The sequence below is a fragment of the Erinaceus europaeus genome, chromosome 10 (assembly GCF_950295315.1).
Source record: "Erinaceus europaeus chromosome 10, mEriEur2.1, whole genome shotgun sequence".
In the NCBI taxonomy this organism is placed as follows: Eukaryota; Metazoa; Chordata; class Mammalia; order Eulipotyphla; family Erinaceidae; genus Erinaceus; species Erinaceus europaeus.
Window position 1 is genome coordinate 116,769,925 of NC_080171.1, and position 26,831 is coordinate 116,796,755.

Consider the following 26,831-nt stretch of genomic DNA (forward strand, 5'->3'; position numbering starts at 1 on the left):
GCACCCCATAATGATCCAGGGTCCATGCTCCTAGAGGGATAAAGAATAGGGAAGCTTCCAATGGACAGGATGAGATAAGGAACTCTGGTGGTGGGAATTGTGTGGAATTGTACTCCTCTTATTCTATGGGCTTCTCAATCACTATTAAATCAAGAAAAAAGAAAGAAAAATGGGTATCAACAATCAAATAAACTATTGTTAAATGAAAAAAATGCATCCTATTCAATGGAAAAATATATTTGCAAATAAATGTGCAAGTTATTAGAACTCTTAAAATTCAAAAACATCCCATACAACTCAACTGCAAAACTGGTGGAGGATTTGAGTAGATACTTTTCCAAAAAACAAAACATATACAGATGACCCACAGGCATACAGAAAGACACTCAGCTTCACTTATTATTAAGTTTTTTGCAAATGCAAATCAAAACATTGATGAGATAGTGCTCCACTTCTGTAAGGGTGTTACCCAAACGGTTGAGAAATAAATGCTGCAAATGACGTGGAAAGAAGGGAACTCTAGTACTTTGTTGGTGAAAATGTCAGTTAGGCAGGCTGGGAGTATGGGTCGACCTGTCAATGCCCATGTTCTGCGGGGAAGCAATTACAGAAGCCAGACTTCCACCTTCTGCATCCCACAGTGATGCTCCCAGAAGGATAAAGAATAGGACAGCTGTCGGGGGAGGAGAGGGGATACGAAGTTCTGGTGGTGGGAATTGTGTGGAGCTGTACCCCTCTTATCCTATGGTTTTGTCAATGTTTCCTTTTTATAAATTAAAAAAAAAAAGAAAAAAAAAGTCAGTTGGGGGCCAGACAGTGGTGCACCTGGTAAAGTGCACACATTAGAGTGTGCAAGGACCTGGGTTCAAGCCCCTGGTCCCCACATGCAGATGGAAAGCTTCATGAGTGGGGAAGCAGGGCTGCAGGTGTCTCTCTGTCTCTTTTCTTCTCTATCTGCCTTTCCCCTCTCAATTTTTCTGTCTCATGGATGCCATTTTAAACATTTATTGATTGATTTATTTACCAGCGCACTGCTCAGCTCTGGCTTATGGTAGTGCAGGGGACTGAACCTGAGACTTTGGAGCCTCTAGCAGGAGAGTCTCTTTGCATAACCACTGTGCTATCTATACCCACCCAACTTCTCCCTGTCTATCCAGTAATAAATAAAATTAAATAAAATAAAAAGATTTAAAAAATGTCAGTAGGTACAGACATTATGGAAAATAGTATGGGAATTCTTTTAAAAATCAAAAATAGAAGTTTCATAGGACCAGATGGTGGCTCACCTGGCAGAGTGCACGTGGGGGTTCAAGCTCCTGGTCCCCATCTGGACAGGGGAAGCTTTGCAAGCAGTGGAGCTGTGCTGCAGATGTCTTTCCTCCTCTATATTTCTCTTCCTCCTCCCTCTCTTAGTCTCTCACCCACTTTCAAAAAAAAATAAGTAAGGTCAGGAACTACAGAGCCATTCACTATTCAGACACTGAGTACAGTGATAACTCTGTCGGCAAGGAGAAGGAGGAGAAGGAGAAGAAGAAGACGATGAAGAAGAAGAAGGAGGAGGAAGAGAAGAAAGGAAAGGAAGAGGAAGATCAGAAGGAGAAGAAGAAGGAGGAAGATGAAGAGACCCATACAACCCAGCTATGCTATTTCTATGTAAGTACTTGGAGAATACAAAAGTATTACTCATTCAGAAAGATACATGTACCACCATGTTTGTCACAGTGTTACTTGCAACAGTGAAAAAAAGGAAACAACCCAAGTTCTCGCCCCTCACCAGGTAAATGACTAGATAAAGGTGTGATACACACATAAAATGTTGTATATATATATATGTATATGTATATGTATATGTATGTATATACACACACAAGTGTGTGTACACTACTCATGACGTGAAAGATGGAAACCTGCTGTCTGCAACAACATGGATGATCACGCACAGAATTATGCTTAGTGGAGTAAGTCAGACGGGGAAAGATGAACCTCTTCTGAATGGCCCCAAACTAATCAACGCAAAGAATGCCAACCCTGCATGCTTCACTTCAGACTCTGTCCAGAGACGTCAAGTGTGGAATGACAACCCTTCTGCTTCATTACACGGGTGAGACCTCTCCTTTCATAGGATTCTCTAATTCCATTCCAGGAGGTTCACTTCCTAACAAAGTTCCAAAACCTACATATAGATCAAGTCCCATGAGATAGAGCATATGTTCACATGTATCCATAAATTAGGGCAAAATATATACCTGAGAGCAAAAGTACACAATAGTCTTCAGTGAGGCAAGTATCAAGTTCCTAGTGAAAGTGTCTAATTAGATACCCTCCTCACCTACTTCCTATTACAGTTCTCCCACTCACTCCAAAGCTAACCTTAGCAAAGCAAGGGCTGCAAAAGCTGAATAAGGCAAGAGACTGGCATACTTTAACGATGACTCTTGTCCTCGTTGTCCACTGCCTGGGTCCCCTACACAGAGATGGGGAACCATCAAAGTTCCAAGGTGTCTTCCCTCCCTGGAAGCTCCTCCCACTTCTGTAGTCTTTTTCGCAGCTGGAGATGTCAGACTATAAGGTAACTTAGGTCTCCCTAACAGTCTGGTTTCAACACAGGGGTTAAATGAAATATATAGATACACAGTAAGCTATTAGATAGCACAGAATTTTGACAATGCCCTTTATAATCAATATAGTGATCCTGAACCCAAGAAAAGGGCACTCATCCCTTCCTGCATTTCTTAGAAAATTAGAAAGGGATGGTCACTGGTCACTTAGAAGGGAGTTTTCTGTGGTTTGGCTGTGGCACACCTGGTTGAGGAGAGCACACATTACCATGCACAATGACCCAGGTTCAAGCCCCCAGTCCCCACCTGCAGGGGGAAGTTTCATGATTGGTGAAGTAGTACCACAAGTGTCTTTCCTTCCTTCCTTCCTTCCTTCCTTCCTTCCTTCCTTCCTTCCTTCCTTCCTTCCTTCCTTCTTTCCTTCCTCCCTCCCTCCCTCCTTCCCTCTTCTCCCCTTCCTCTCTCTCTTTCTTTCTTTCTCCCTCTCTCTCCTAACTTCACACTGTCATATCAAATGAATGAATGAATGGAATAAAAGGAATTTTCCTAGGAGTTTTTTTTTTTTTAAACCTAGAAGGGTATACCATAACATATTGAAAACATTTTTTTTTTTTACAAAATTTTAAAATGCTGATAACTTCCCTAAAGAGATGAAATGCCATCTGTTTCTGCATTAAGTCCCTAATTGTGGGAGGATGTGTTTCATACCTCACCTTTTTGTTACTAGAAAAGAAGGCAAAGATGTGCTGGGGTGATCACTGTGATGAAGGAATTAGCCAGAAGCTTGTGGGAACGTTTGGCAAAGCTGCCAAGAAAAAAGTATACAAGTCCCAGGAGAAAGGCAAAACCTTGAACAGAGACCTAGCAGATATGGGTGAGTGTCAGGGAGCTTGGAGAATCTGCACCTAGATTACAGGACAAAGAGGCCAGGCGGTGGCACACCTGGCTAAGCGCACACACTACAGTGCACAGGGACCCAGGTTCAAGCCCCTGGTCTCTACTTGCAGGGGGAAGAGTGGTGATGTAGGGCTGCAGGTGTCTCTCTGTCTCTCTTCCTCTCTATCTTCCCATCCCCTCTCAATTTCTCTGCCTTATTGAATAAAATTGGGAAGAAAAAAAAAGGCAAACTGGCCACGGGGAGTGGTGGATTCATAGTGCCGGCCCAGTGATTAAGAGTCCCAGCGATTAAGGCAAAACAAACAAAAACATACACACATAAAGAAGGCAAAGAAAAGAGCAGGCTTTTTTTTTTGGGGGGGGGAGGGAGACATGGAATTGAATACCGTTCTGAAAGAACGTGCAGGTATCTATTTGTGTGGAGACTTTTCTGTAACAAAGTCTAACATCCCCAACTGACTCCTCACATCCCAGCTTTCTTAGTGATGAGGACAAATGGTTCAGTCACACTCAGTGAGCGGGCACTCAGAGACTGTTTTCCCTGAGTCCAGCCTGGACTAGAGAATTGGCTCTGAGAGAGGGGGGCGGGCAGAGGCCTGCTGCTCTTGGCTGTCACACAAAAATGGCCATTTCCTGACAATGCGAGGCTGGCTGGTTCCCCAGGGCTCTGGTGAGCTTTGGGGCCAGATGCTGGGGTCCCTTGTGGGCCTTGGCCTCTCCAGGGACTCTTTCACCCTCACCTGATTGACACAGTGGGCTTCAAGGACTTTTGGGGAGGTGAGTAAGAGGATTCATTTGGTGACAAATGAAAAAAAGGCAGACTATGCATTTGGGTAAAAGGATTCTAGGACCAGAAACTTTTGTCCTAGAGGATATCGGATGGCGGCACATAGGCAAGAGCTGCTGGTGCTGCGCTCAGTCCTTCCAGTCCCAGGGCCTGCCAATCCACTCACCTAAAAGTTGCTCTAAGAAAGCCCTGCTTCCCTCACCTACTCTCTGCTCACCACGTGGCAGGCCACTTGCTACGGGTCACATCTCCAGATAGTAATGGAGCTGCGTCATGTCACAGTGGTAAGCTGGCTTGTATCCTAGCTAAATGCTTGTTGTTCTCTCATCTAGGGGGAAAGGAAAGAATGACTGTATTTGGGAGTCAGGCTGTAGTGCAGCGGGTTAAGCGCAGGTGGCGCAAAGCACAAGGACCGGCATAAGGATCCCGGTTTGAACCCCGGCTCCCCACCTACAGGGGAGTCGCTTCACAGGCGGTGAAGCAGGTCTGCAGGTGTCTGTCTTTCTCTCCTCCTCTCTGTCTTCCCCTCCTCTCTCCATTTCTCTCTGTCCTATCCAACAACGACAACAACAATAATAACTACAACAATAAAACAACAAGGGCAACAAAAGGGAATAAATAAAAATATAAATATTTAAAAAAAAAAGAATGACTGTATTTATGCTGGCATGTGATTCTGATAAAATATCAACCTAGGAAATAGTGTGTGGGGGGTGGGGAGGGGCGTTGACTGACCAGAGCACTGCTCAGTTGTGCCTTATAGACCTGTAGGAGCCGCAGACATGTAAGTCTTGAGCTCTGACAAAGTAAGCTGTCGCAGTCATCTCCCCTGTAGAAAATCTGACAGCACAGTTGTAAAGGAGTAAAGTATCCCCATGTGAAGAAGAAAAACCAGTCAAGCGAATTCATTTTAATCAATGATGTTGTTTGGTTTCATGCTAAGATTTTTTAAAATTTTTACATTTTTATTTATTGATTGGATAGAGACAGCCAGAAATCGAGAGGGAAGGAAGGGATAGAGAGGGTGAGAGACAGAGAGACACCTGCAGCCCTGCTTCACCACTCGTGAAGCTTTCTCCATGCAAGTGGGGACTGGTAGCTCGAACCTGGGTCCTTGCGCACTGTAACTTGTGTACTCAACCAGGTGTGCCACCACCTGGCCCCAAGTTTTGTTTTTTTTTTTTTGGGGGGGTGGTAGCAGTGGGGGACAACCATGATATTCTTTCTGTTTTGATCAAGAGATCCACATTCTATCCGATCATCACCTAAGACATCAGTTTTCTGTCACCTGATGGGTACGAGTCGGATGTGAAGACACGGTACTGAGTAGTGAAGGGGTCTTGGCTACGGCCCAGCCCGGAGGCAAGGGTGACTGATGTTTTGAAGACCTCTATATATCTACATCTGTAAGTAGTAACTGTCAATTAATTCTCTAACCCCACACCACGATGCTCCTTTATCTCCTGTCTGGATGGCATGACTGGCCTCCAGGCACTGCGCACTTCAAGTGTTGTCTCCCTACAATCCATTATCCATCCACAACAAAAGGGAACTTGAGGAAACACAGTCGAATCACAGAAGTCCAGCCTCAAAATACAAGTGGTTTCCTCAGTCAGTACAGACCTGCCTACAGGACTAGAAGATCTGACCTTGACATTCCCTGTCTGTCTCTGTCTCTCTTTCCAGGGTTGCTGCTGGGGCTTGGTGCTGGCACTATGAATCCACTGCTTCTGGCAGACATTTTTTCCCATTTTTTTTAAATTGGATAGGACAGAGAGAAATTAAGAAGGGAGGGTGACATAGAGAGGGAGAGAGGACAGACACCTGAAGACCTGCTTCACTGCCTGTGAAGCGGCCCCCCTGTAGGTGGGGAGCTGGGGGCTCGAACCGGGATCCTTACGTGAGAGTCCTCGCGCTTTGTACTATGTTCGCTTAACCTAGTGTGCACTACCACCCACTCTACACCCCCTCCTTACCTTTTCTCTGAATTCCCTAGAAACCTCTAACTGGATAGATGCCCTCCACATTGTTATTCTTTCTGCTGTAAGAAGTTTCCTATAATTCAACTGATACTCAAATGAGAGACATTTGGAAAAATAAAGACAAGAAAAAGAACAAAGGTAAACATACTGATAAATGTGACATTCATAGAGAAAATCTCAAAGCACTGCTAAGGTGAGTTTAAATTTCTTTCTTACAAATTTTATTACCAGCAGTTACGCTATGTGAAAGAAAATCAACAGAGTCCAAAGCATTACTTTGCCATTCATGATCTATTTACTTTTCTCTTCTTTGCTTTTCATATGATGCCAGGGATTGAACCCAGGACCACACGCACACAAAACAGGCACTCTACCCCTAAGTCACCTTCTCCAGGCTGTTAGTGACATTATGGGTTTGCTTTAAGTATTAGTATGTACCCACAGGGAAGTTAAAACTCCAAGGAACTAGTTTACGACACCAACAGACTTTCTCAAGGGTTCAATCTTTCAAAGAAGCACCAGACTGAGTAAATTAGTGTACTGCTTACTACTACAACTTGAATTTAGCTCTGCTTCTTATGAAGTTTACAAACAGTACATTATTATGAGAGCAAATTTCCTCCAAATTTCGTAAGTCTTACTAATAAGATTTGTCTGAAGAGCATTAATAGTGAGAATCATTCAAATAACATAGTGTAAGAACATAAGCAACAGAAACATTTCAGACCACTGTGGAGTAAATGTTACTGAAAACTGAGTGCATGAATCAAAAAATAGAATTATGAGAAAGATAGGTCTGTTTTTTGATGTTAAATTGTTCATTTATATGACTCTGCTCTATTAAAAATCAACAGGGCCACACTTGATACAGACATAGACACATGACAGAATATTAGTCTTAACATTATTTTTAAAAAAGCCTCTGGCAGAGCAACTGGATCTTCTGACTCCCAATTCTTATTGATAACCAAGGATCTTGATAATTATTTTTAAATACTCATAACATCTATATGAAAATGCTTAATTTCAATAAAATGGTTTCTTGTTAGACCTGTCAATACCCATGTCCAGTGGAGAAGCAGTTACAGAAGCCAGACTTCCTACCTTCTGCACTCCATAACAATCCTGGGTCCATACTCCCAGAGAGATAAGGAATAGGAAAGCTTCCAGTGGAGGGGATGGGATACGGAACTCTGGTGGTGGGAATTGTGTAGAATTGTATCCCTCTTATCCTACGGTCTTGATGATCATTATTAAATCAATAAAAAAATAAATGTTTTCATGAGTACTTTATTAAAATATTCACAATTTAACTAAAAAAAAAACACTTCCACAAATGAGGTGTCTTGTGTTACTTTGTAATCCAGTAATATGTGTGAGTCACTTGTTCTGAATTTCAGATTAAATATGGGATCATTTATCATATAAGTGCTTCTCAAGAAACGAAAAAAACATCTATCTTGATGCTATTTTTGTGACTAGCCAGTCTTGTGCATACATGATTTCACAACTTCCAGCTTGCTTTTTTCATAGAGATAGAGACAGAGATAGAGATAGAGAGAGAGAGAGAGAGAGAGAGAGAGAGAGACCACAGCACCAAAGCCGCCCCAGTGCCATGGCACTGCCATAGTGTGCCAAGACTTAAGCCTGAGCTGTGTAGAGTGTGCTCTGCCTGGTCATGACCTCTCCCTGACATGACTTCTTGATTCTCATTTCTCACTGTGCACTGAGAATAACTTTGTTCCTAAGTCGGTACCAGGCATGTGATATTTTATGGCAACCATCAGGCAGATGTGACAAGCCTAAGTTCAAATATATGTCCATAAATGTAGAATCTGAAAGCTGGATAGTAATGCCGCCCCTAACTTCAGCTTGGACTTTTTTTATGGGTGACTTCTGCAGTTTGTAAGCTATCATGGCGTACAGGTGAACCTCAGAAAGTTCTAGCTGGCGAATCACTGCTCTGGCTCACCCATTGCCCTTTGCTCTTTCACCACTCTCCAAGACATCTAATTAAAGACACAGTTCAGTTAAAAAAAAAAAAAAGAAAGAAAAGAAAAAAGCACTATGCCAAATGTTCTAGCACTGTCTATCCCTAACTTCATTTTAAGAGAGACTCGAGAGATTGCACTGACTACAGTGGAGTGCTCATTTGAAGGGAAAAAAAAAATCACATAAAAGGGTGGAAATAAAAGTTTTTCTAAAACCGTGACTCTTAATTGCCGTCTGGAGACAGGGCTTGTTGGAAAAACCTGTGCCTCACTGAAGGGGAGGTAGGTGAACAGGTAGGTATACAGTTGCCTGCAGTCGTGCAAGAACAGGCAGGGCCTAACTGTTTCGACGACTGATTTCTGCATCTGCTTCCCTTCAAAGAGAACATTCTGAGAATGGGAAATAAGGAAGAGTGCTGTGCCTGCCAGGTAGCGGAGACTGTGAAATACTAGGATTGATGGTTAACACAGACACACCAATAAGCTCTTTTGTCATAGTGCTAACAAGAATGGTTTTCTAGAAAATTTGCAGACATATTTTCTTCTAAAGCATGTTTATATGACCAAATAAAATATTTCAAAGAAATATATATCACCAAAGAAGAAAAAAACTAATGTTCAAGTCATGCTTTTGCATAAAGTAATGTTGCCATCCAATTAGTTCTGAAAGCAGCCCTGCATACTGCAGATGTGAAGCAAACTATATCCCCCACCACGCAGTCAACATTCAGAAGTGAGCCAAGCTATTACTTATTATTGCACTCACTCTATTCTTACCGAATCGGAAAGATATACATTTTAAGAGCAAACTGAATTTTGTTCTTTTTGTTACCTCAGCGGAGGCAAACATTTCTCTCTACTCATGTAACCACTTTTTCTAAATTTATTTTTATTTTTATCTTTTATTTTTTGCCACCGGGGTTACTGCTAGGGTTTGGTGCCTGTACAATGAATCCACCACTCCCGGTGGCCTTATTTTCCTTTTTGTTACAACAGAGGCAGAGAGTAATAGGATGAGAGAAGGGAGGGGGCTAGAAAGAGAAAGACAGACACCTTGAAGCCTGCTCCACCACTGGTGAAGCTTCCCCCTTGCACGTGGGGACCTCAAACCAGGGTCCTTGCACATGATAAATTGTACACTCAGTGGTCATCAACCAGTTTCTGTCACTTCTGTCCTATTGGATGTAGAATTTCTTACATATATGAAAATGCAGTATACCAATTTATTAATATATTTCTTAAAGGTAGGCTGTCTTCTTGATTATCAACCTCATCAACACATTCAAAAAAAAGTCTTTCTTCCAATCTTGATGTTTTTAACATTTTATATAATAATAATAGTAACAATTATTATTATTATTATATTTTTTACTAGAGCTCTCCTCAACTCTGGCTTCTGGTGGTACTGAGATTTGACCTTGTTATATTTGGTATAACAAGCTTGCAGGCCTTTCTGTATAACCATTATGCTATCACCCCAGTCTCTCTTAATATTTTAAATAATGTAAATAACTGGGTCCAGAAGAAAGCATGTGTCATAAGCAGAGAGCTAGATTCTGAAGAATGTTCATAATAAAATGTCATTAATACTGTCCCCCAGTACACAGCCTTATTGAAAATGGCTTCTGCCTTGCCCCATTTAAAATATTTCTATAAGGATTTCCTTACCTGGGAATATTCAAAGTCAGTGATAGGTGCTATGCTCTTGATATAGTCTGATCGAAACTGGTTTTCTGGGTTGGCCAGTGGAACTGGAGGTATGATGGTACTCATTGCTGAAACAATTGTCTAAAATAGAATGAAAGAAAAAAGAAGATGAGCGAATGTAACTTGTGGACTCCATCTGAGACCATTAAAATGCTATCTGTTGACACAGTTTTAGAGAGCAGAGTACTTTCCCTTTATAGCAAACAAACATTAAACAAAGTTCTTACCACAATAGCATCTTTAACATTTTTCCGGATGTCCAGAATTTTCTGTTTCTTTTCCCTGTATTAAAAGACATGTTGTTACTTTTTGTAAAATCACTTTTTAAAAAAATGATCTTTATTGGATAGAGATGGCCAGAAATCAAGAGGGAAGGGGGTGATAGAGAGAAAGCAAGGTACCTGCAGCCCTGCTTCACCATTCACAAAGCTTTCCCCGTGCAGGTGGGGACCGGGGGCTTGAATCCAGCTCCCATGTTATTACTTTTATTTGCATTTAGTACTGGCTTGAATCAATTGAGTGGGACTGGGGTTAGATGGGTTTCACTAGAAGTCATATCTACTCCAAACTGCTGCAAAGTTTTTCCTTTCTTTCTCTCTTTCTTTCTTTCTTTCTTTCTTTCTTTTTTTTTTTCATCTTGGAAAGAAAACTATTCCCTCCATATGCATTGTAGACAGCTGCATGAGTGACCCTAACATGGCAAAAATCCCTAAGAATACTGCTTATCAAACTACACTGCTACACTGTCAGTGTGTTTTATTTGACTATATCCACATGTTGCTAGTTACGAAACCAAACAAAGGTTAGTAAATGGTATATGGAAAAGCCACATTGTTCTGTTGCTTAAGTCTACTCAGAACATCATCTCAAATCAATACCGGGTATGTCATATTTTGTTAGACAATTTTTATTTATTTATTTTTATCCAGACTTTAATGTCTAAGATCTGCCAAAATATACTAAATTTAACAATGAGCTTCTACTGTAAGGGGCTATTGAATGACCAAATACCATGTTTAGAGGAAAGTGCTTTTGGCAAGGGACAGAAGTGACAATTCTGGGGCCGGGTGGTGGTGCACCTGGCTGAGCACACATTTTACAGTGCTCAAGGACCCGGGTTCAAGCCCCTGGTCCCAACCGACAGGAGGAAACCTTCACGAGTGGTGCAGCTAGTGGCTCTCTCTTTCTCCCTATGTCCCCCTACCCTCTTGATTTCCAGCTGTCTCTATCCAATAAATAAAGAAAACCGCCACCTAATAATAATAATAAAAACATAAGTGACAAATCACATGCAATTTAGAAGCAAAGACCAACACTGATCATTCCTTACTCGGGATTAAATCCATTGACATGCAGGATCCTCATCTGCTTGACAATAGTGCTTTTCCCAGATTCACCAGCCCCTAGAAATAAACAAAAACCAGTACTGAGATCTGTAGCTCAGGAACACTGCAGTCACAGCCCAGACTGCACAGCCCTGCGCCCCGACGCGGACATCTCCATCCAGCTCGGGCTGGAGAGGCCGCCCAGCTCTCCCGCCCCAGGGCTCCAGGCCGCCGCGCGTGAGCCCCACGGATCCGGCTGGGAGCTGCCGCGCACCCTCAGGCCTTACCCAGGAGCAGCAGGCGGTGAGTGGCTTTGTAAGCCAAACGCTCCTTCTGCAACTGCTTCTCGATCTTTTTGTTGGCCTCGCGTCGTTCTTTTTCATCGACGCCCTGGTCTTCTGCCGTTTTGCTGTTGCCCAGACACCCCATGCCTGAACGCTTGGATGGGCTTCAGGCACAGTTAAGGATGGGCAGGGGGAAAAAAATAAAATAAAAAGCAATAGGCTCGTAGATCTATCTCTGTGTGTCTCGTACGACAGGTGCTGTCTCCTTGCTGCTGAGAGAGGTGGTCTGGTGTGGTCTCTCGGTTGTTTTCCGATCCCGACAGGCGTTTCTTTTTCCCTCCCCCTGCCCACTGCCCACTCCCAATTTAAAAGGGTGGAAGGAAGACCCACAGTCAAGACGCTTTAAAAAGAAGTGAAAAAAAAAAATAACGGCTTAGAATTATCTGTCGGATTAAGGGAGCAAAATGAACCGAGCCCGGCCTGAGAGCGCGGGATGTGCAGGAGCCGAGGTGGCGCTGCGCCCTGGGCTGGCCCGGGTCCCCGCTCCGCTTCTCGGCTCCGCGCCGCGCCGCGCACGGCCCCGCTCAGCCCCGCCCCGCCCCGGGCTGCGCAGCCGGGAAGCGCCCAGCGGGGACCCCGAGGGGGCGGCGCGCAGGGCCCGGGCCGTGGGGCCCCTCCCGCGGGCGCCCGAGAGCTGCGCGCGGGGTGGGGCGCGCCGATGGGCACCTGCCGGGCAGCCGTCGGACGCGCGCCCTCTCCTGGGTTCGAACTCGCGGAGTGGCGGGGCAGAGGAGCTAAGTGGGCTCGGAGAGAGCTCCGCTTTCAGGTCTCGGGCTCCAGCGCTCACGGAGGGCTTGGGGGCTGACCTCCAGAGGAGCCCGGCCTTCGGGAGACCCACCCGCGCGCGATTTGGCCACGGTCGCGTGGCTCTCCTTCACCCCGAGCCAGCCCGTGCGAGTGGGTCTGGGGTGCGCTCTCCGCGGTTTCCTCCCTGCTCCCCGGCAGGGCCTCGCGCAGGATCATGCATATTCTATCAGGGAGGAGGATCTGCTAGAGGACACCAGTCAGTCTTCCTTGCCTTCATCTTCTAGACTATTCCAGAGCACCCATGCCGCCTCCTCCCTTATGGAGGTCTTTACCTCCAGCCCCCGTTTCTCCTCTGCAGTTCTCTGAACAGCGCTACAACTTTTTAAAAAAATTTTTTATTTATAAAAAGGAAACACTGACAAAAACCATAGGATAAGAGGGGTACAACTCCACACAGTTCCCATCACCAGGACTCTGTATCCCATCCCCTCCCCTGATAGCTTTCCTATTCTTTATCCCTCTGGGAGTATGGACCGAGGGTCATTATGGGGTGCAGAAGGTGGAGGCACTGTGGCCCCGAATTTAACACTGTAGACCGACAAGCTCATGAGGGCAGGAAACTGACCTGTGTCCTCCTCATTTATTGGGAGTGACAGTGCCCAACATCATGGCCACAGTGAGTTCACAAAGCAGTTTTGCATTTACATTGCTAAACTTGGAGGAGAGAGGAGCTGAGACTTAAGGGAGGTGTGGGCCCAAGTGAAGGCCAGAACTGAGTCCTGCAGAAGTTCACTCGGTGTGCATTACTGTTACAAGTTCACCTTACGGTTTATTCCCTCGTCTCGCCTTGCACATTCATTCTTTTTTTTTTTTTCCCCTGGCTCTGTTTTCAAATTCCTCACTATGTTCTTCCAAACCCACAACGTTTTCCTTACATTGGATCTGGCTAGACCTTCACAGAATCAAGCTACCATACTCCTGCCCCGTCCCTGCCTTCTGCACCTCCTTCCCAGGGCCATGGTGTTCCTGACTTTGATGAGTCTCCCTTCCTCTGACACTATTTTTTTTTCAAACTCCCCCCACCTTTAAATGATTTGTTATTAATAGTCTGTTACAAGATTTTAAGGTTCCATTGTATAGTTCCATAACACAGCTACCACCAAAAATTTGTATCCCCACCCTCCCACCTCCGAAAGATAATTAACATAGTTCTTAGAAGTCTTAGTGTTTTTATTTTAGGCAAGTTCATGTGGAATCAGATCTCTAGATTCCACATATGAGTGAAATCATCTGGTAGTTGACTTTGTTCTATTTACTTATTTCACTAAACATGATTACTCTCCAGTTCCATCTATTTTGTCCCAGAGGACATAATATCTTTTTGATTGTAGAGTAGTATTCCATGGAATGTAAATCCCATGACTTCTTTTTTTTTAATTCTTTTAATATTTATTTATTCTCTTTTGTTGCCCTTGTTGTTTTACTGTTGTAGTCATTGTTGAATAGGACAGAGAGAGATGGAGAGAGGAAGGAAAGACATAGGGGGAAAGATAGACACCGGCAGACCTTCTTCACCGCCTGTGAAACAACAACCCTGCAGTGGGGAGCTGGGAGCTCGAACCCGGATCCTTACGCCCGTCCTTGCGCTTGGAACCACGTGCGCTTAACCCACCGTGCTACTGCCAGACTCCCACCATGACTTCTTTAGTCATTCATCTGGTCAAGGGCATCTAGCTGCTTCTATTCTTTGGCTATTGTGAAGAATGCTTCTATGAACATAGGAGTGCATATGTCTCTTCTAATTAGTGTTTGAGTGTCTACTGGACACATGCCCAAGAGTGGTACTGCTGGATCATAAGGTGCTTCCATTTTCATTTGTGTAAGGACTCTCCATTCAGTCTTCCAAAGGGCCTACAGCAGTTTACACTCCGCACAGCAGTGCCCCAGAGTTCCCTTTCTCCATAACCACTCCAAAATCTTGTCATTTCCTGATTTCTTGATGTAAGCCATCTTTCAGGTGTGAGATGTCAAACTCCCCTTCCTGCCATTCCTCTGTCTCCATCACTTACAAGTCTCCGATCATGGTCCTTCAAACTGGGGTTATGTACTCTCCAAGACTTTGGCTCTCATTCCCCCACCTTTCTTTTCCAGTCCTCTTTCCAACTGTCTGTATTCCCTCAACAGCTCTTTCAAAACTTCACTGGATGTCGGACTCTGTGAGCAGGACTCTGCCTGTGCTTTATACCTGCTCCAGCTGTGCCTAGCTTGGTGCCACGTCGGTCCAGAGGAGCTTTGCTGACTGGATGGATGAGTAAATTCACAAACCAAACATGACGTCTATTCAAAGCTTGGGTTCTCAGGAAAGGACCTTCCAGCTTGGATTATAAATTCATAAGATATGTGTCTACTTCTGTACTCAGTTAAAAATAAGAGTGTTTACAAACAAACAAAATAAAGTATTCTTCTTGACATAGAAGAAAAAGCCGACAGTGCTATATCGTATGCTGAACTAGGGACGATTCTAGTTTTGTGGAAGGAGACTAATTAGCACCATTGCCACGCCTCACATCTTGTGAAAGCTAAAACACATTCACAGACTATGTAGACCTGACTTGCACTCTAGCTATTGAGGCAGTCAGAGAAAATAGTATAGGAAGACAGCATGGTGTAATGTGATGTTTATAAGGATTTAATGTTTGTTTTAATGTCCTAATTTCTATAAATTGTTAACAGGGAGAAAAGAGAACAAAAATAAATCCTGTGAAAATCATAATCAGGAAAACTAAGCTAAAGTAGCCTGGTATTCAGTTCCTCTAAAAACAAACAAACAAAAAATCAATAAAAGGTTTCCACTCGTTCAGGTCTAAAAACTAGAGTTAAGTAGATTTTGTTGTTGCCACCAGGGAAGAAGAATTATGGAGAGATAGTGTTATGCCCAGAAGTTCGAGTCCCAGTCTCACGCAAAGAAGACCAGAATCCCATGCAATAGCAAGAGCCTTTATTGGGAAGCTTAAGCTTCGGCCGCCAACACCCTTCCAAGCAAGGGGAGAGTCTGCAACCTCAATCACTTCTTGTCCTACCTTTTTATAGTTGTCACAGGGTGGGCACAGGTGGAAATATCCACATGAAGCAAGGAACAATTGGCCTTGGGCCAACAGCTGCTCTCAATATTTGGGACCCCCTCCAACCCCACAATAGAGACACCTGGGGGGGCTGGGTGGTAACGCAGCAGGTTAAGTGCACATAGCACAAAGCTCAAGGACCCACACGAGGATCCTGGTTCAAGCCCCCAGTTCCCCACCTGCAGGGGTATCACTTCACAAGCGGTGAAGCAGGTCTGCAGGTGTCTGTCTTTCTCTCCCCCTCTCTGTCCCCTCCTCTTTCAGTTTCTCTCTGTCCTATCTAACAACAATGGAAAAAAGATGGCTGCAAGGAGCAGTGGATTCATAATGTAGGCATTGAGCCCCAGTGATAACCATGGAGGAAGAGAGAGGGGGAGAGAGAGAGAGAGAGAGAGACCTACAGACCTACTTCACTACTAGTGAACCCCCCCCCCCCGCCCCCTGCAGATGAGGGCCAGGGTCTCGAACCCAAGTGTTTGTGCATGGTTGTGTGTGTTTTACTGGGTGCACCACCACCCAGGCCCTAAAATATGCAGAATTTCATAAATATAGCAGAGGAACACCATACCATAATATACTCAGCAACTGAACTTATCAGCAAGATAGCAATACGTTATGCACCATAGTAAAGTACTTTCTCTCAGTTATCTATTGATAGCTGGGTTAAATGAATCCTCCCCATGGAATAACTTGTTTAGGACTTGCAGCAGTCCTAAAATGAACTACCATAACCATTGCTATTATTTTACATATGGCTAGATGAGTGAGTAAGATTGACTCTCTCACAAGAGCAGAAGAGAAAACACAAGCAGGACCTGGACTGGAGCTGGTGTATTGCACCAAAGTCAAAGACTCTGGGGTGGGTGGTGGGGAGAATACAGGTCCTGGAAAAGGATGATAAGAGGACCTAGTGGGGGTTGTATTGTTATGTGGAAAAGTGAGAAATGTTATGCCTGTACAAACTATTGTATTTACTGTCGACTGTAAAATATTAATCCCTCAAAAAAGGAAAAAAAAAGAGTGAATCTCTCATGCAAATGCAGGTTGCAGTATCTATGCTGTACACAACATTATAGAATAAAAGCAAAATCTAAAGAGCGATGATGTAACACTTCTTATAAGAAACGCAAACAAAGCCAATCAGAGTAGTAGGAGTTAGGTGGAAGCTTCCATTTTTCTTGTCTCTGTCTCTGTCTCATACAGTCGCTTGGCCTTTCCCGATTTCGGCCTGGGAAACCGAGCCTCGTTTGTGCTTAGAATGTACCAGGGGTTTGGAATCCAGACTCCTGGCTGGCTCACCTGGAGAGGTGGGGGCGGATGTGTGGGGGAGCGCGCAGAGCCCCGTGGAGTCTCTGGCAGAGCTAGCATCTGTTGCCAGGCAACGGCAGAGCAGTGCATCCCCTCAGTGCACACTGCACACCCACCAGCAGAGATGAAGGGTTGCAGCCGAGCGCCAGCAGAGCGGGTAGCAGAGGGGGCGGTGGCGGGTCTGGGAGAACGGGTGGCGGCAAAGCAGGGAGTGCAGACTTCCATCAGGTAGAAGAGAAGTAGGAAGGGTCACAGTTTGGTGCATATGGGCAAATGGTAAAAGGTCAAAAGCAAAGTGACTTTTTCCATATCGCTGATGTTAAAGACACAGTGTCTCTGAAGTCTTCACACATTTGAAAATTTAATTCCAATTTCTTTTGCACTTAGTTTTGTGAAGTTTGAATCATTATTTTAAGGTGCTTTTTCTTTTTCTTTCTTTCTTTTTTTGTTGTTTGTTTCAGTTCCTCTGACCGAAGTTAGCAAATATTGAAAAAAAAAAAGCATCAACAAACTTAATTTGTATTGTGGCTAGGAAGTTGTGGTAGATACACATGATGGAATACAAGTCAGTTGTTAAAAATGATGAAGTAATCTCCTTTGCCTCGTTTTGGATGGACCCTGAGAGGACTAACGCTGAGTGAGATAAGACAAAAAGCGAAAGGTGGGTACTAGATGAGCTCACTTGGAGGTGGAACTTAAGAGGCAAGGACAGAAAGGAAAAACACAAGAGTAGGTTGATGGTATCTCGTGTATTGCACCAGAGCAAAGGACTCTGGGAAAGACGGGAAGCAGAAGGAGTGTGAGAGATCTTGGGGCACTGGTGCATGATGGCAGAAAGGGAGATATGTTGGGGGGTGAGAGTATTTTACAGACATAGCATGGGGAGATGGGAATTACACATTTATATCCCGGGTCCTACCTGCAAAAGGGAAGCTTCACAACTGGTGAAGCAGTGCTGTGGATGTCTCTCCATCTCTCTACCTCTTTCTTTATCTCTTATATTTTGTCAAAGAAAAAGGGAAGACAACAACAACAACAACAACAGAAACCCAATGACCACAGGAAGTGGTAGAGTCACTGGACAGGCACCAATCTCCAGTGATAATCCTAATGGCAAAAACAAAATAAAACTAGCAAACAGAAAAGCCACAAGCTGGCAACCAACCAAACAAACAAACAAAAAAAAACAGTTTATGGAGGGATGGGAAGGGGCAGAGAGGATACTGAAGAGGAATTTAGGTTGGTGGTGGGAGTGGTGTGCAGACACCTATCACGGGGAGAGATGAATTGTATCCACGTGTCAGCTACTCCTGTAAACTATTATTTCCCCAATAAAATGATTTGAAAAAAATTTGTATATAGGAAATCAAACCATCTAGGGGCCTAGAGCAGAACTGAAAATTCACCGAGTGAACATTTGGGGGGCGAGCTAGACCGTAGCAGAGCGGGTTAAGTGCACATAGTACAAAGTGCTAGGACCCACATGGGATCCCAGTTCGAGCACCCAGCTCCCCACCTGCAGGGGAATCGCTTCACAAATGGTGAAGCAGGTCTGCAGGTGTCTATCTTTCTCTCTCCCTCTCTATCTTCCCTCCACTTTCGATTTCTCTCTGTCCTATTAAAAAAAAAAAAAAAGCCACAGAAGCAGTGGATTCATAGTGCAGGCACTGAGACCTAGTGTTAACCATGGAGGCAAAAAAAAAAAAAAAAAAAAAAGTGAACATTTGTCCCCTTTCTGTTTAATTTTGCTCTTTCACCTCAAATAACCTACAGCGGATTTTTCAAACACATGCTATTTAACTGACAAGCTTTAATAATTAACATAAAGTTTTGGGTGGGGGTACAGCATAATGTTATTCAAAGAGACTCTCATGCCAAAGGCTCTGAAGTCCCAAGTTCAATCCCCCCACACTGCCATAAACCAGTGCTGAGCAGTGCTCTGGTCAAAAAAGAAAGAAAGAAAGAAAGAAATAGCTACTCACTAATTAACATGAGGTTTCAAAACTGTCAGAGTAGTTTTTAAAGATATTTCTTTCAGTACTAACAAGTATCAGCGTAAAATGTGAGAATCGCACAGAAATGCATGAATACAATGTAAATTTTAAGGACTATTTTGTGATAGCAAAGTCCAGCACTGGGCTCTAGAAAACCTCTGGTCCTCAAATGAACCAGAGTATGCTCTTTCCTCTGTGGAGACCCGCTCTCTGCAGTCTCTGGGGAGGTGGGTATGTGCAGTGATGAAAAGTCCTCTTGGCATATTTTCTTTTTGAAAATTCATAATTTCCCCATTCAGGCACAACAGTTAGCACTTGGTATGCATTTTCCACTGTATTTAGACACAGCCATGAGCGTGCACATATAAAAACACATTCTTTTTTTTTTTTTAACTTTTTAAAAAATTTTTTAAAAAATTTATTTAGTTTATTTATTCCCTTTTGTTGCCCTTGTTGTTTTATTGTTATTATTGTTGTTGTCGTTGTTGGATAGGACAGAGAGAAATGGAGAGAGGAGGGGAAGACAGAGAGGGGGAAGAGAAAGACAGACACCTGCAGACCTGCTTCACCGCCTGTGAAGCGACTCCCCTGCAGGTGGGGAGCCGGGGGCTTGAACCAGGATCCTTATGCCGGTCCTTGTGCTTTGCACCACCTGCGCTTAACCCGCTGCGCTACAGCTCGACTCCCATAAAAACACATTCTTGAGCAAATTTAAAATAAATAAGGAGTGCATTGTGTATTTAAGACTCTCGGTTTAAAGCTTTATTGTGACCAAAGCTGAGAGCGAATAGTTAGGAAATATGATCATGTTTAAGATGTTAATAACATTGGGCAGCTAATGCGATTTCTCTTTGGGTACTTTTGCTTTCTGACTTTTTTTTTTTTTTTTGAGAGGAGTGAATCAGAATCCACCAAGTCCCCTAATTTGGAGCAGTAAGAAGCATCAACAATGTGGTATGCCTTTTCAATGGTGTCAGTGCAGTGCCACAGGGAGATGCCAGAGCTCTGAAAGATGTGGTGACATGAACACTCTCTCTTTACTGACTTTTTTTATTGCTTCAGGGTTATCACTGGGACTCAGTGCCAGCGCTGCAAATCCCCCACTTCCGAGGGTTATTTTTTTTCTTTTTTCTTTTTCCTATTTTATTTGAAAAGAGGGAGAGAAATGGAAAGGGGTAGGGGAGATAGAGATGGAGAAAGACAACTAACTGCAGACCTGTTTCACAATCGTGAAACATCCCCCCTGCAGGTGAGGAGCCGGGCCCCGAACCCCATCCTTGAGCATGGGGATATGTGTGCTTAAACAGGTGCACCACCTCCCGGCCCCAGACCAATTTCTTACATTATTGTATAGCTGGGGAGATGAGACTATCACACTCCAGTCACTCGGAGGAAGACCGGTGGTACTGTGTGTGGCACACGCGGAAAGAAGTGCCACAGACCCTGAGGGCATATAAATTAGGTCATGGAACGGGGAGGCTCCACTGAGGAGGGAGCTGCAGTGTGGCCTGGAGAGCAGTGGGTTGGAGTCACAGAAAGAAGGTGAGGAACGACTGTAAAAGCAAAGGAAATGGGACAGGTGTATCGACAGGAGAGAGATGGGACGACAGTGAAAAATTCTGTCTCAGAGGTAGTATGAACCAGTTAAGCCACCAAAACATACATATTCTTGACAAATTTTCTTTTTTACAAAATATATATTTTAATTATTTATTATTGGATAGAGACAGAGATAAATTAAGAGGGGAGGGGATAATAAGAGAGGGTGACAGACAGAGACAGACACCTGAAGCCCTGCTTCATCACTAGTGAAGTTTTTTCCCTTACAGGTGGGGACCGGGGGCTTGAACCCGGGTCCTTATGGACTGTAGTGTGTGTGCTTAGCCAGGTGCGCCACCACCTGGCCCCCTTGACAATTTTTCTTAAGGTGTAAGCACTTACCGGAACTGCGCAGCTCGCAGCTCGGGTGATTAGAACCTGGGGCTGTGGGTAAGGATGTCTGGGCTCACTCCCTTCCCTCTTCCACTATGTGATTGTCAGTTGACTGCTTTGGGAAATGAGTGAGGATAATGGCACTTGATGCGGTTGTGGCAAGAGCTGAACAAATCGGTTCATCTCATGACAGCACCAGGGAAGTTGCAAGCTTTTAATTAGTGTCATTATAATTGTGATTTAACAAATAGATATTTATCTTATCACTCTACATGGAACCACATATGAGTATCTCTGAGGTGCTCCTGATTTGTTTTCTACTAGGTAGATATAGCTAGTCCTCAATGAGTGATCTACTTGTTTATGGATTGCTTGCAGTTCTAGTCAGTTCTTTGACGGGTGATATGGCGATGAATAAATAAGATGTTTGGTTGTGGAAAATGGCATTGAGAGTGAAGGTGGAGATACAGAGGGAGAGGGAGAGGGAGAGGGAGAGGGAGAGGGGAGAGGGGGAGGGAGGGAGAGAGGGAGAGAGGGGGGGGAGAGAGAGACCTACAGTACTGCTCACCACTAGTGAAGCATCCTCCCCTGCAGGTGAGGACTGGTGCTTGAACCTGGGTCCTTGTGCACTGTAATGTGTGCACTCAAGCAGGTGTGCCACCACCTGGCCCCTATACAGTACAACTTATGTCTTCTAATTTTATTACAGTATAATATATAGCACACCACTGAGTAAACTTTTAAAAATATACCTAAGTGCTATAAGTGATGCAAAGGTGACATTACACTGTCTAAAGTGGTTGACAAACTCATTAGTATAGTATTTTATGCCTAAAATGCCAGTATAGGGCAACTCCTTGTTTACTGACAAATTTGCTTATCTGCTGGGTTTTATGAAAGGAACCCACTCACCAAATGAGGACTATGTGAAAATAAACAATGACAATACTTTCAGCCCACCAGCATGTTAACTGTCAGGCTCAGGCAAAAACTAGTAAAGTCATGGGCCCCTTGGAATATACCTAAAATAGACCTACTAGCTTTTTCCCAAATGAAGACCCTTAGTTCCATCTGCCTTATTTCTACTTTTAGGTTACTGATTATTAAGCAATTTGTTCTGGTTTATAGCTTAATGTTTTTCAGCTACCAAGTTGCAGATGCTACCATTATGCCAACCTGACTTCCCTGGATAGATGACCTCACCAATGTGTCCTGGAACCTCACCTCTCCAGAGCCCTGCCCCACTAGGGAAAGATAGAGACAGGCTGGGGGTATGGACCCACCTGATACGTTCATGTCCAGTAGAGAAGCAATTAAAGATGCCAGACCTCCCACCTTCTGCACCCTATAATGATCCTGGGTTCATACTCCCAGAGGGATGAAGAATAGGGAAATTTCCAATGGAGGGGATGGGACACAGAACTCTGATGGTGGGAATTGTATGGAACTGTAACCTTGTTATATTACAATCTTGCCTATCATTACTAATTCAATAAAAGAGAAAAAATAATAGTAAAACTTAACATGCACACACAGACACATGCACTAGAGTAGACAAAATTCATAGAGACAGAAACTAAAATAGTGATTTACAGAAACTTTAGGTAGGAGGGAATGGGGGTGAGTCTTTATAGGAATAGAGTTTCACTTTGTAAAGATATATAAGTTTTGTAGCTGGATAGAGGTAATAGGTTGCCAACAATGTGAGTGGTCATGGTTAAGTTTTATTTTACGTATATTTTACTATGAGAAAACAAACAAGAAAAGATCATATCTAGATTCTTCATCCGCCACAAAGGTGAAAGAAAAAAATATTTCCCTTTCAGGATATACTATTTGTTTAGATTTTTTCTGACTACAAAGCAGTTTAAATTTTTAGAAACATTTACTGCAATTTTAGATGCCAACCAGCAGATGGCAATGTAGTACCTGAAAGACAGATGGGTGCTCTCAGAATGCTTGTAAAGTTGTGTGCATTCATTCATTCATTCATTCATTCATTCATTCATTCACTCACCATAAAGTGTTTTTTTTTTTTTTAATTCCCACTTCCGGAGAGCTGTGCAATTACAAGGATGCACACAAGACATTGTCCTCAATCTCAAACAGTTAATGATGTAGAAGGGAGGCAAATGTAAATAGAATCAAGTTCTCAGAGGTTTATATAAACCACAGTGAAAGTGCAGTGTGTGTGTGTGTGTGTGTGTGTGTGTGTGCGTGTGTGTGTGTGCATGTGTGTTCAATTATAAAAATGAGCCGAAATATCATTCCTTTTCCCAAGGCAGTGTGCGCTGTTTAAAGTCACTCATCATTTTAATTTTTCAAAGACACTGATAGCTGTTTAATTTTCAGCATCTCATCTGGTCGTCATGATAATTATAGTGTGCATCTTATCACACACAGTTTGTAGGTGAGGCTGTTGATCTGAAGGTCCCACCGGGGCCTGAAAGGGGCCTGAAAGGGGTGGAGCTCCTGTCTGGGGGGGGGGGGGGGGGCTGAAAGGGGTGGAGCGCCTGTCTGGGTGTGCTCTTTGCAGAAGGGACTCTAAGACCCTTAACAGATTTGGGGAAAAAAGGATTCTCCTATCTTCCACTTATCCCAAAAAGGGAGGGAAAAAAAAATCAAACAATCCCACTTCCTTCCCAACTCAGGCAGATTAATCTGCATATAATGAGTGATGAATTAATTAACTCTTTGCCCAGTTGCCTTGGCAACTGGTTTCTTTTAGAATTTGGCTTAGTTACAGGGTTTAAAGTAACAGTACTCCTTATAATAGAATGCCAAGTTAAATATGAAATTAAATAGAATATGAGTGCTTTTATATCACAGGCGACAGAAAAATGGGAATGATTCTTTCTAGAACTTGCAGGGCTCCTGACCAAGAACAAAGGAGAGAAAATCCAGCATTTGCCATTCAAGCATTTACTTTTGTCACTAAGCAGGATGGACTTAAGCTATAGATAAATTAAAGGTTTATGTCCCAATGGAAATTGTTGACCGCAGAAAAATCCCAAACCGCCTTGGATGTAGGATTGAGATCTATGACTGAGTCTGTGCGGAATGTGTTGGTAGTATGCGACTGAATGCCAAGATTTTTCCGAGTAAGAAGGGAGGCACAGCTGAGGCACAATAAGCCTCAGGAATGGTCTGGAGTTGTAGCACTTTGCATGAACTCATGATTTCTAACATGGGCATGTGAGGTTATGTACACTACACTACACTACACATATGTGCATGTACATTTGTAAATGTGTATATAAATGTGTATATTCCTCAGCTCTGTCTGCTACAGCAGAAAATTAAGGCCCAAAAGATCAAGATATTCTAGAAGGAATAAGGATACCTAATGCCTAGATCTTTGCTCTTAGTATCATGACTAAAAGGAAGAACTTCTCAGAGAAATGGCTGTCTCCAGGGTAGCTGCAGGATAAACTTCAAATACTGTAATGCCAGAAAGCAAGAAAGAACCTAGAAACTATTGTGGACAAGTAATGAAACAAACAAACAAAGAACGAACCAGACTGAATGGGCTCTTATTTGGCCAAATCTAGAATAATTTGAAGGCTAAAATATTTAAGAGCTATGACGAACTCCAAGCAACACAGAAATTCCAGGAATATTCTATGTGCATGCTGATAAAAAACAAACAAGCATATACAGGAGGAGCGTGGGCTCTTTTGCACATGGGCAATGACTGAATGTAGGAGACCAGGAAGAAGGAACTGGTATTTGCGGGAAGCACAGTGGTCTGGCCCAGGCATGGGCAAGCATTAGGGGTCAGTTCAAAGGGATGCTGGGAAGCTGAAATGTAGGAGGTTTTGAATTTTCACAAGCTAGATACAAGTTTTGCCTTTCTCCCTCGGGTAAGTGCTGAGATAACAATCAGCTGATCTTTTATTTTTTTAACTCTAATTTTTAAAAAATTAATAAGTAAATAAATTTAATAACAAGTTTATTTGTTATTAAATAGGGACAGAGAGAAATTGAGAGGGTCAGGGGAGATAGAGAGGTTGAGAGACAGAGAGACACTTGCAGCTCTACTTCACTACTTGTGAAGCTTTCTCGCTGCAGGTGAGGCCCAGGGGCTTGAACCTGGGTCCTTGCACACTTTAGAAAACATATTCAAAATAAATTTTAGCAACTAAATTCTCTTACCTGAGCAATTTTCAAAATATAGATAGCCAAGAAGGTGAACACCCCCAATTTTTTCATCCAAAATGACATACACCAAGATGAATCTTTGTAAAACTATCCAAAACCAGGGACAAGGAAAAAATATTGCAGGCTTCCAGGGAAAGCAAGAAAAGTCACATACAAAGGCGACACTGTCAGGCTTTCAGCATATTTCTCACCACAAACCCTAGGGGAAAGGAGGGAGTAGACTGGCATACTCAAAGCATTAAAAGATGATGATTGTGCAAGGACCAGTGCAAGGATCCCCACCTGCAGGGGAGTCGCTTCACAGGCGGTGAAGCAGGTCTGCAGGTGTCTGTCTTTCTCTCCCCCTCTCTGTCTTCCCCTCCTCTCTCCATGTCTCTCTGTCCTAACCAACAAGGACGACGTCAATAATAACTATAACAGTAAAACAACAAGGACAACAAAAGGAACTAAATAAATAAATATAAAAAAAAAGAGATAAGAATTGCCAGCCATGAATTCTGAATCCTGCTAAAGTATCCTTCAAAATACAAAGGAGAAATGAATGAGAAGGGAGCTCTAAAACTGGCAAATAAGCACCAGGAAACCCCCATATTCAACACGGTGTAACACTTTTTTTTTTTAATCAGGGAGAAGAGCCACTTCTGTGCCTTTACATTCTCGTTTATTTCTGGGGTTTGGTGCTCACAGGAGGAAGTCATCATTCCTGGTGACTTTTTCCTCTTTTTCTCTCTTGTGGCCAGAGAAAGAGATCCATTGACAGGGAAGGGGGAGGTAGAGAGGCAGAGACAGATAGGTAGATAGATAGACAGAAAGAGAGAGAAACAGAAAGAGAGAGAGAGAGGGAGACAGAGAGTGTTGAATGCTTCACCACTCATGAAACCCTGACCCCCCCTCCCCACTCCCTGGAGGTAGGGATCAAGGGCTTGAACTGGGGTCTTTGGGTGTGGTGACATGTGTATTCTACTGGGCCTGCCATCACTAGCTTCACTCTTTTTTTTTTTTTTAAATTGGATTTTATCATTTATCTCCTTACTCCTCTTATTTATGAGTGCTGATGACATACTAGGTGCTCTCCCAAGGAGCCAGAGACTCACACATGGAGGCAGTGAGTTCTATTAAGGATTCTCATGCTTATCCCAAAGCCAGTGGCAAGACACAGAAATGTCAGCAATGCTGGGGACATTTTGGTTTCAAAGTCGTTCTGTGATGTAGAGAAATGGCTCCAAGTTGGACAGAGTTGGAGCCAGGTGATAGGTTAAGAGCATTGTGTCTTCTGCAGGACAGTGATGAGGGGACTTGTTCTGCACGTTAGACACAACAAAGGGGCACGTCTGGAATCTTAGACCACACCTGAATACAAGTTCAAGGCTGGATTTTCTTGAACATTAAAAAAAAAAGCCCTGGATTAAGAAAAATGGGAACTTACAAACCAGGTAGAATGCCCACCCTGCTACTCTTATTACCCCAATTGCTGCTGCTGTGTTAGGGATGTAACATAAGGGCCTTACGAGTCTTTTCCCGGGGACCCACAGCTCAGTCACCTGGCATCAGCAGACCTACCCCTTTCGTTTCCCTTTCCAACATGGTAGTAGCACAAAAAGCCCAGGACTCACCACCACCCCACATCAAGGAACTACTAGAATTCAATATATGCTCATTTTTGCTCTAATAGAAATCAAGCTTGGGTGTCAGTCAGCTTTAGTTAGTCAGATTTGACTATTGAGTTTCCCTGTGGCACAGTTAGTAGATTGCAAAACGCTGTCTCCAGGCTCTCCCAGAGATGGTCCAGGTGTTCTTATTAAAAAAAAAAATTTTTTTTTATTAATGTGTGTGGCAGCACCACCTGGTGGCTGGGTTGAGGAATAACCCAAGGGATGCAAGGATCTCAGCATCTTTCTAGCAGCTGTGGCTAAGAATACACCAAACCACACCTTCATTTTCTTCCAGGTAGGATGGTTCATGGTTTGGCTTCTCTC

The 26,831-nt window shown here is 43.5% G+C and overlaps 1 protein-coding gene across 2 annotated transcripts in view; it reads right to left on the reverse strand.

The window, feature by feature from the left end:
* GNAL (G protein subunit alpha L) overlaps positions 1 to 26,831 on the reverse strand; it is a 155,648-nt gene that overhangs the window by 105,832 nt on the left and 22,985 nt on the right. Inside the window, exons 1-4 of one of the 2 annotated variants that reach the window (XM_007517169.3) lie at positions 11,535 to 12,184; positions 11,253 to 11,325; positions 10,150 to 10,204; positions 9,884 to 10,003 (exon numbers count right to left, since the gene is read on the reverse strand). In XM_007517169.3, coding sequence (XP_007517231.1) covers positions 9,884 to 10,003; positions 10,150 to 10,204; positions 11,253 to 11,325; positions 11,535 to 11,676 — 390 coding nt within the window. In that variant the 5' untranslated portion in view covers positions 11,677 to 12,184. Of the gene's footprint in view, positions 1 to 9,883; positions 10,004 to 10,149; positions 10,205 to 11,252; positions 11,326 to 11,534; positions 12,185 to 26,831 lie in introns of those variants that run through there. The other variant, XM_060200660.1, reaches the window with a different exon arrangement.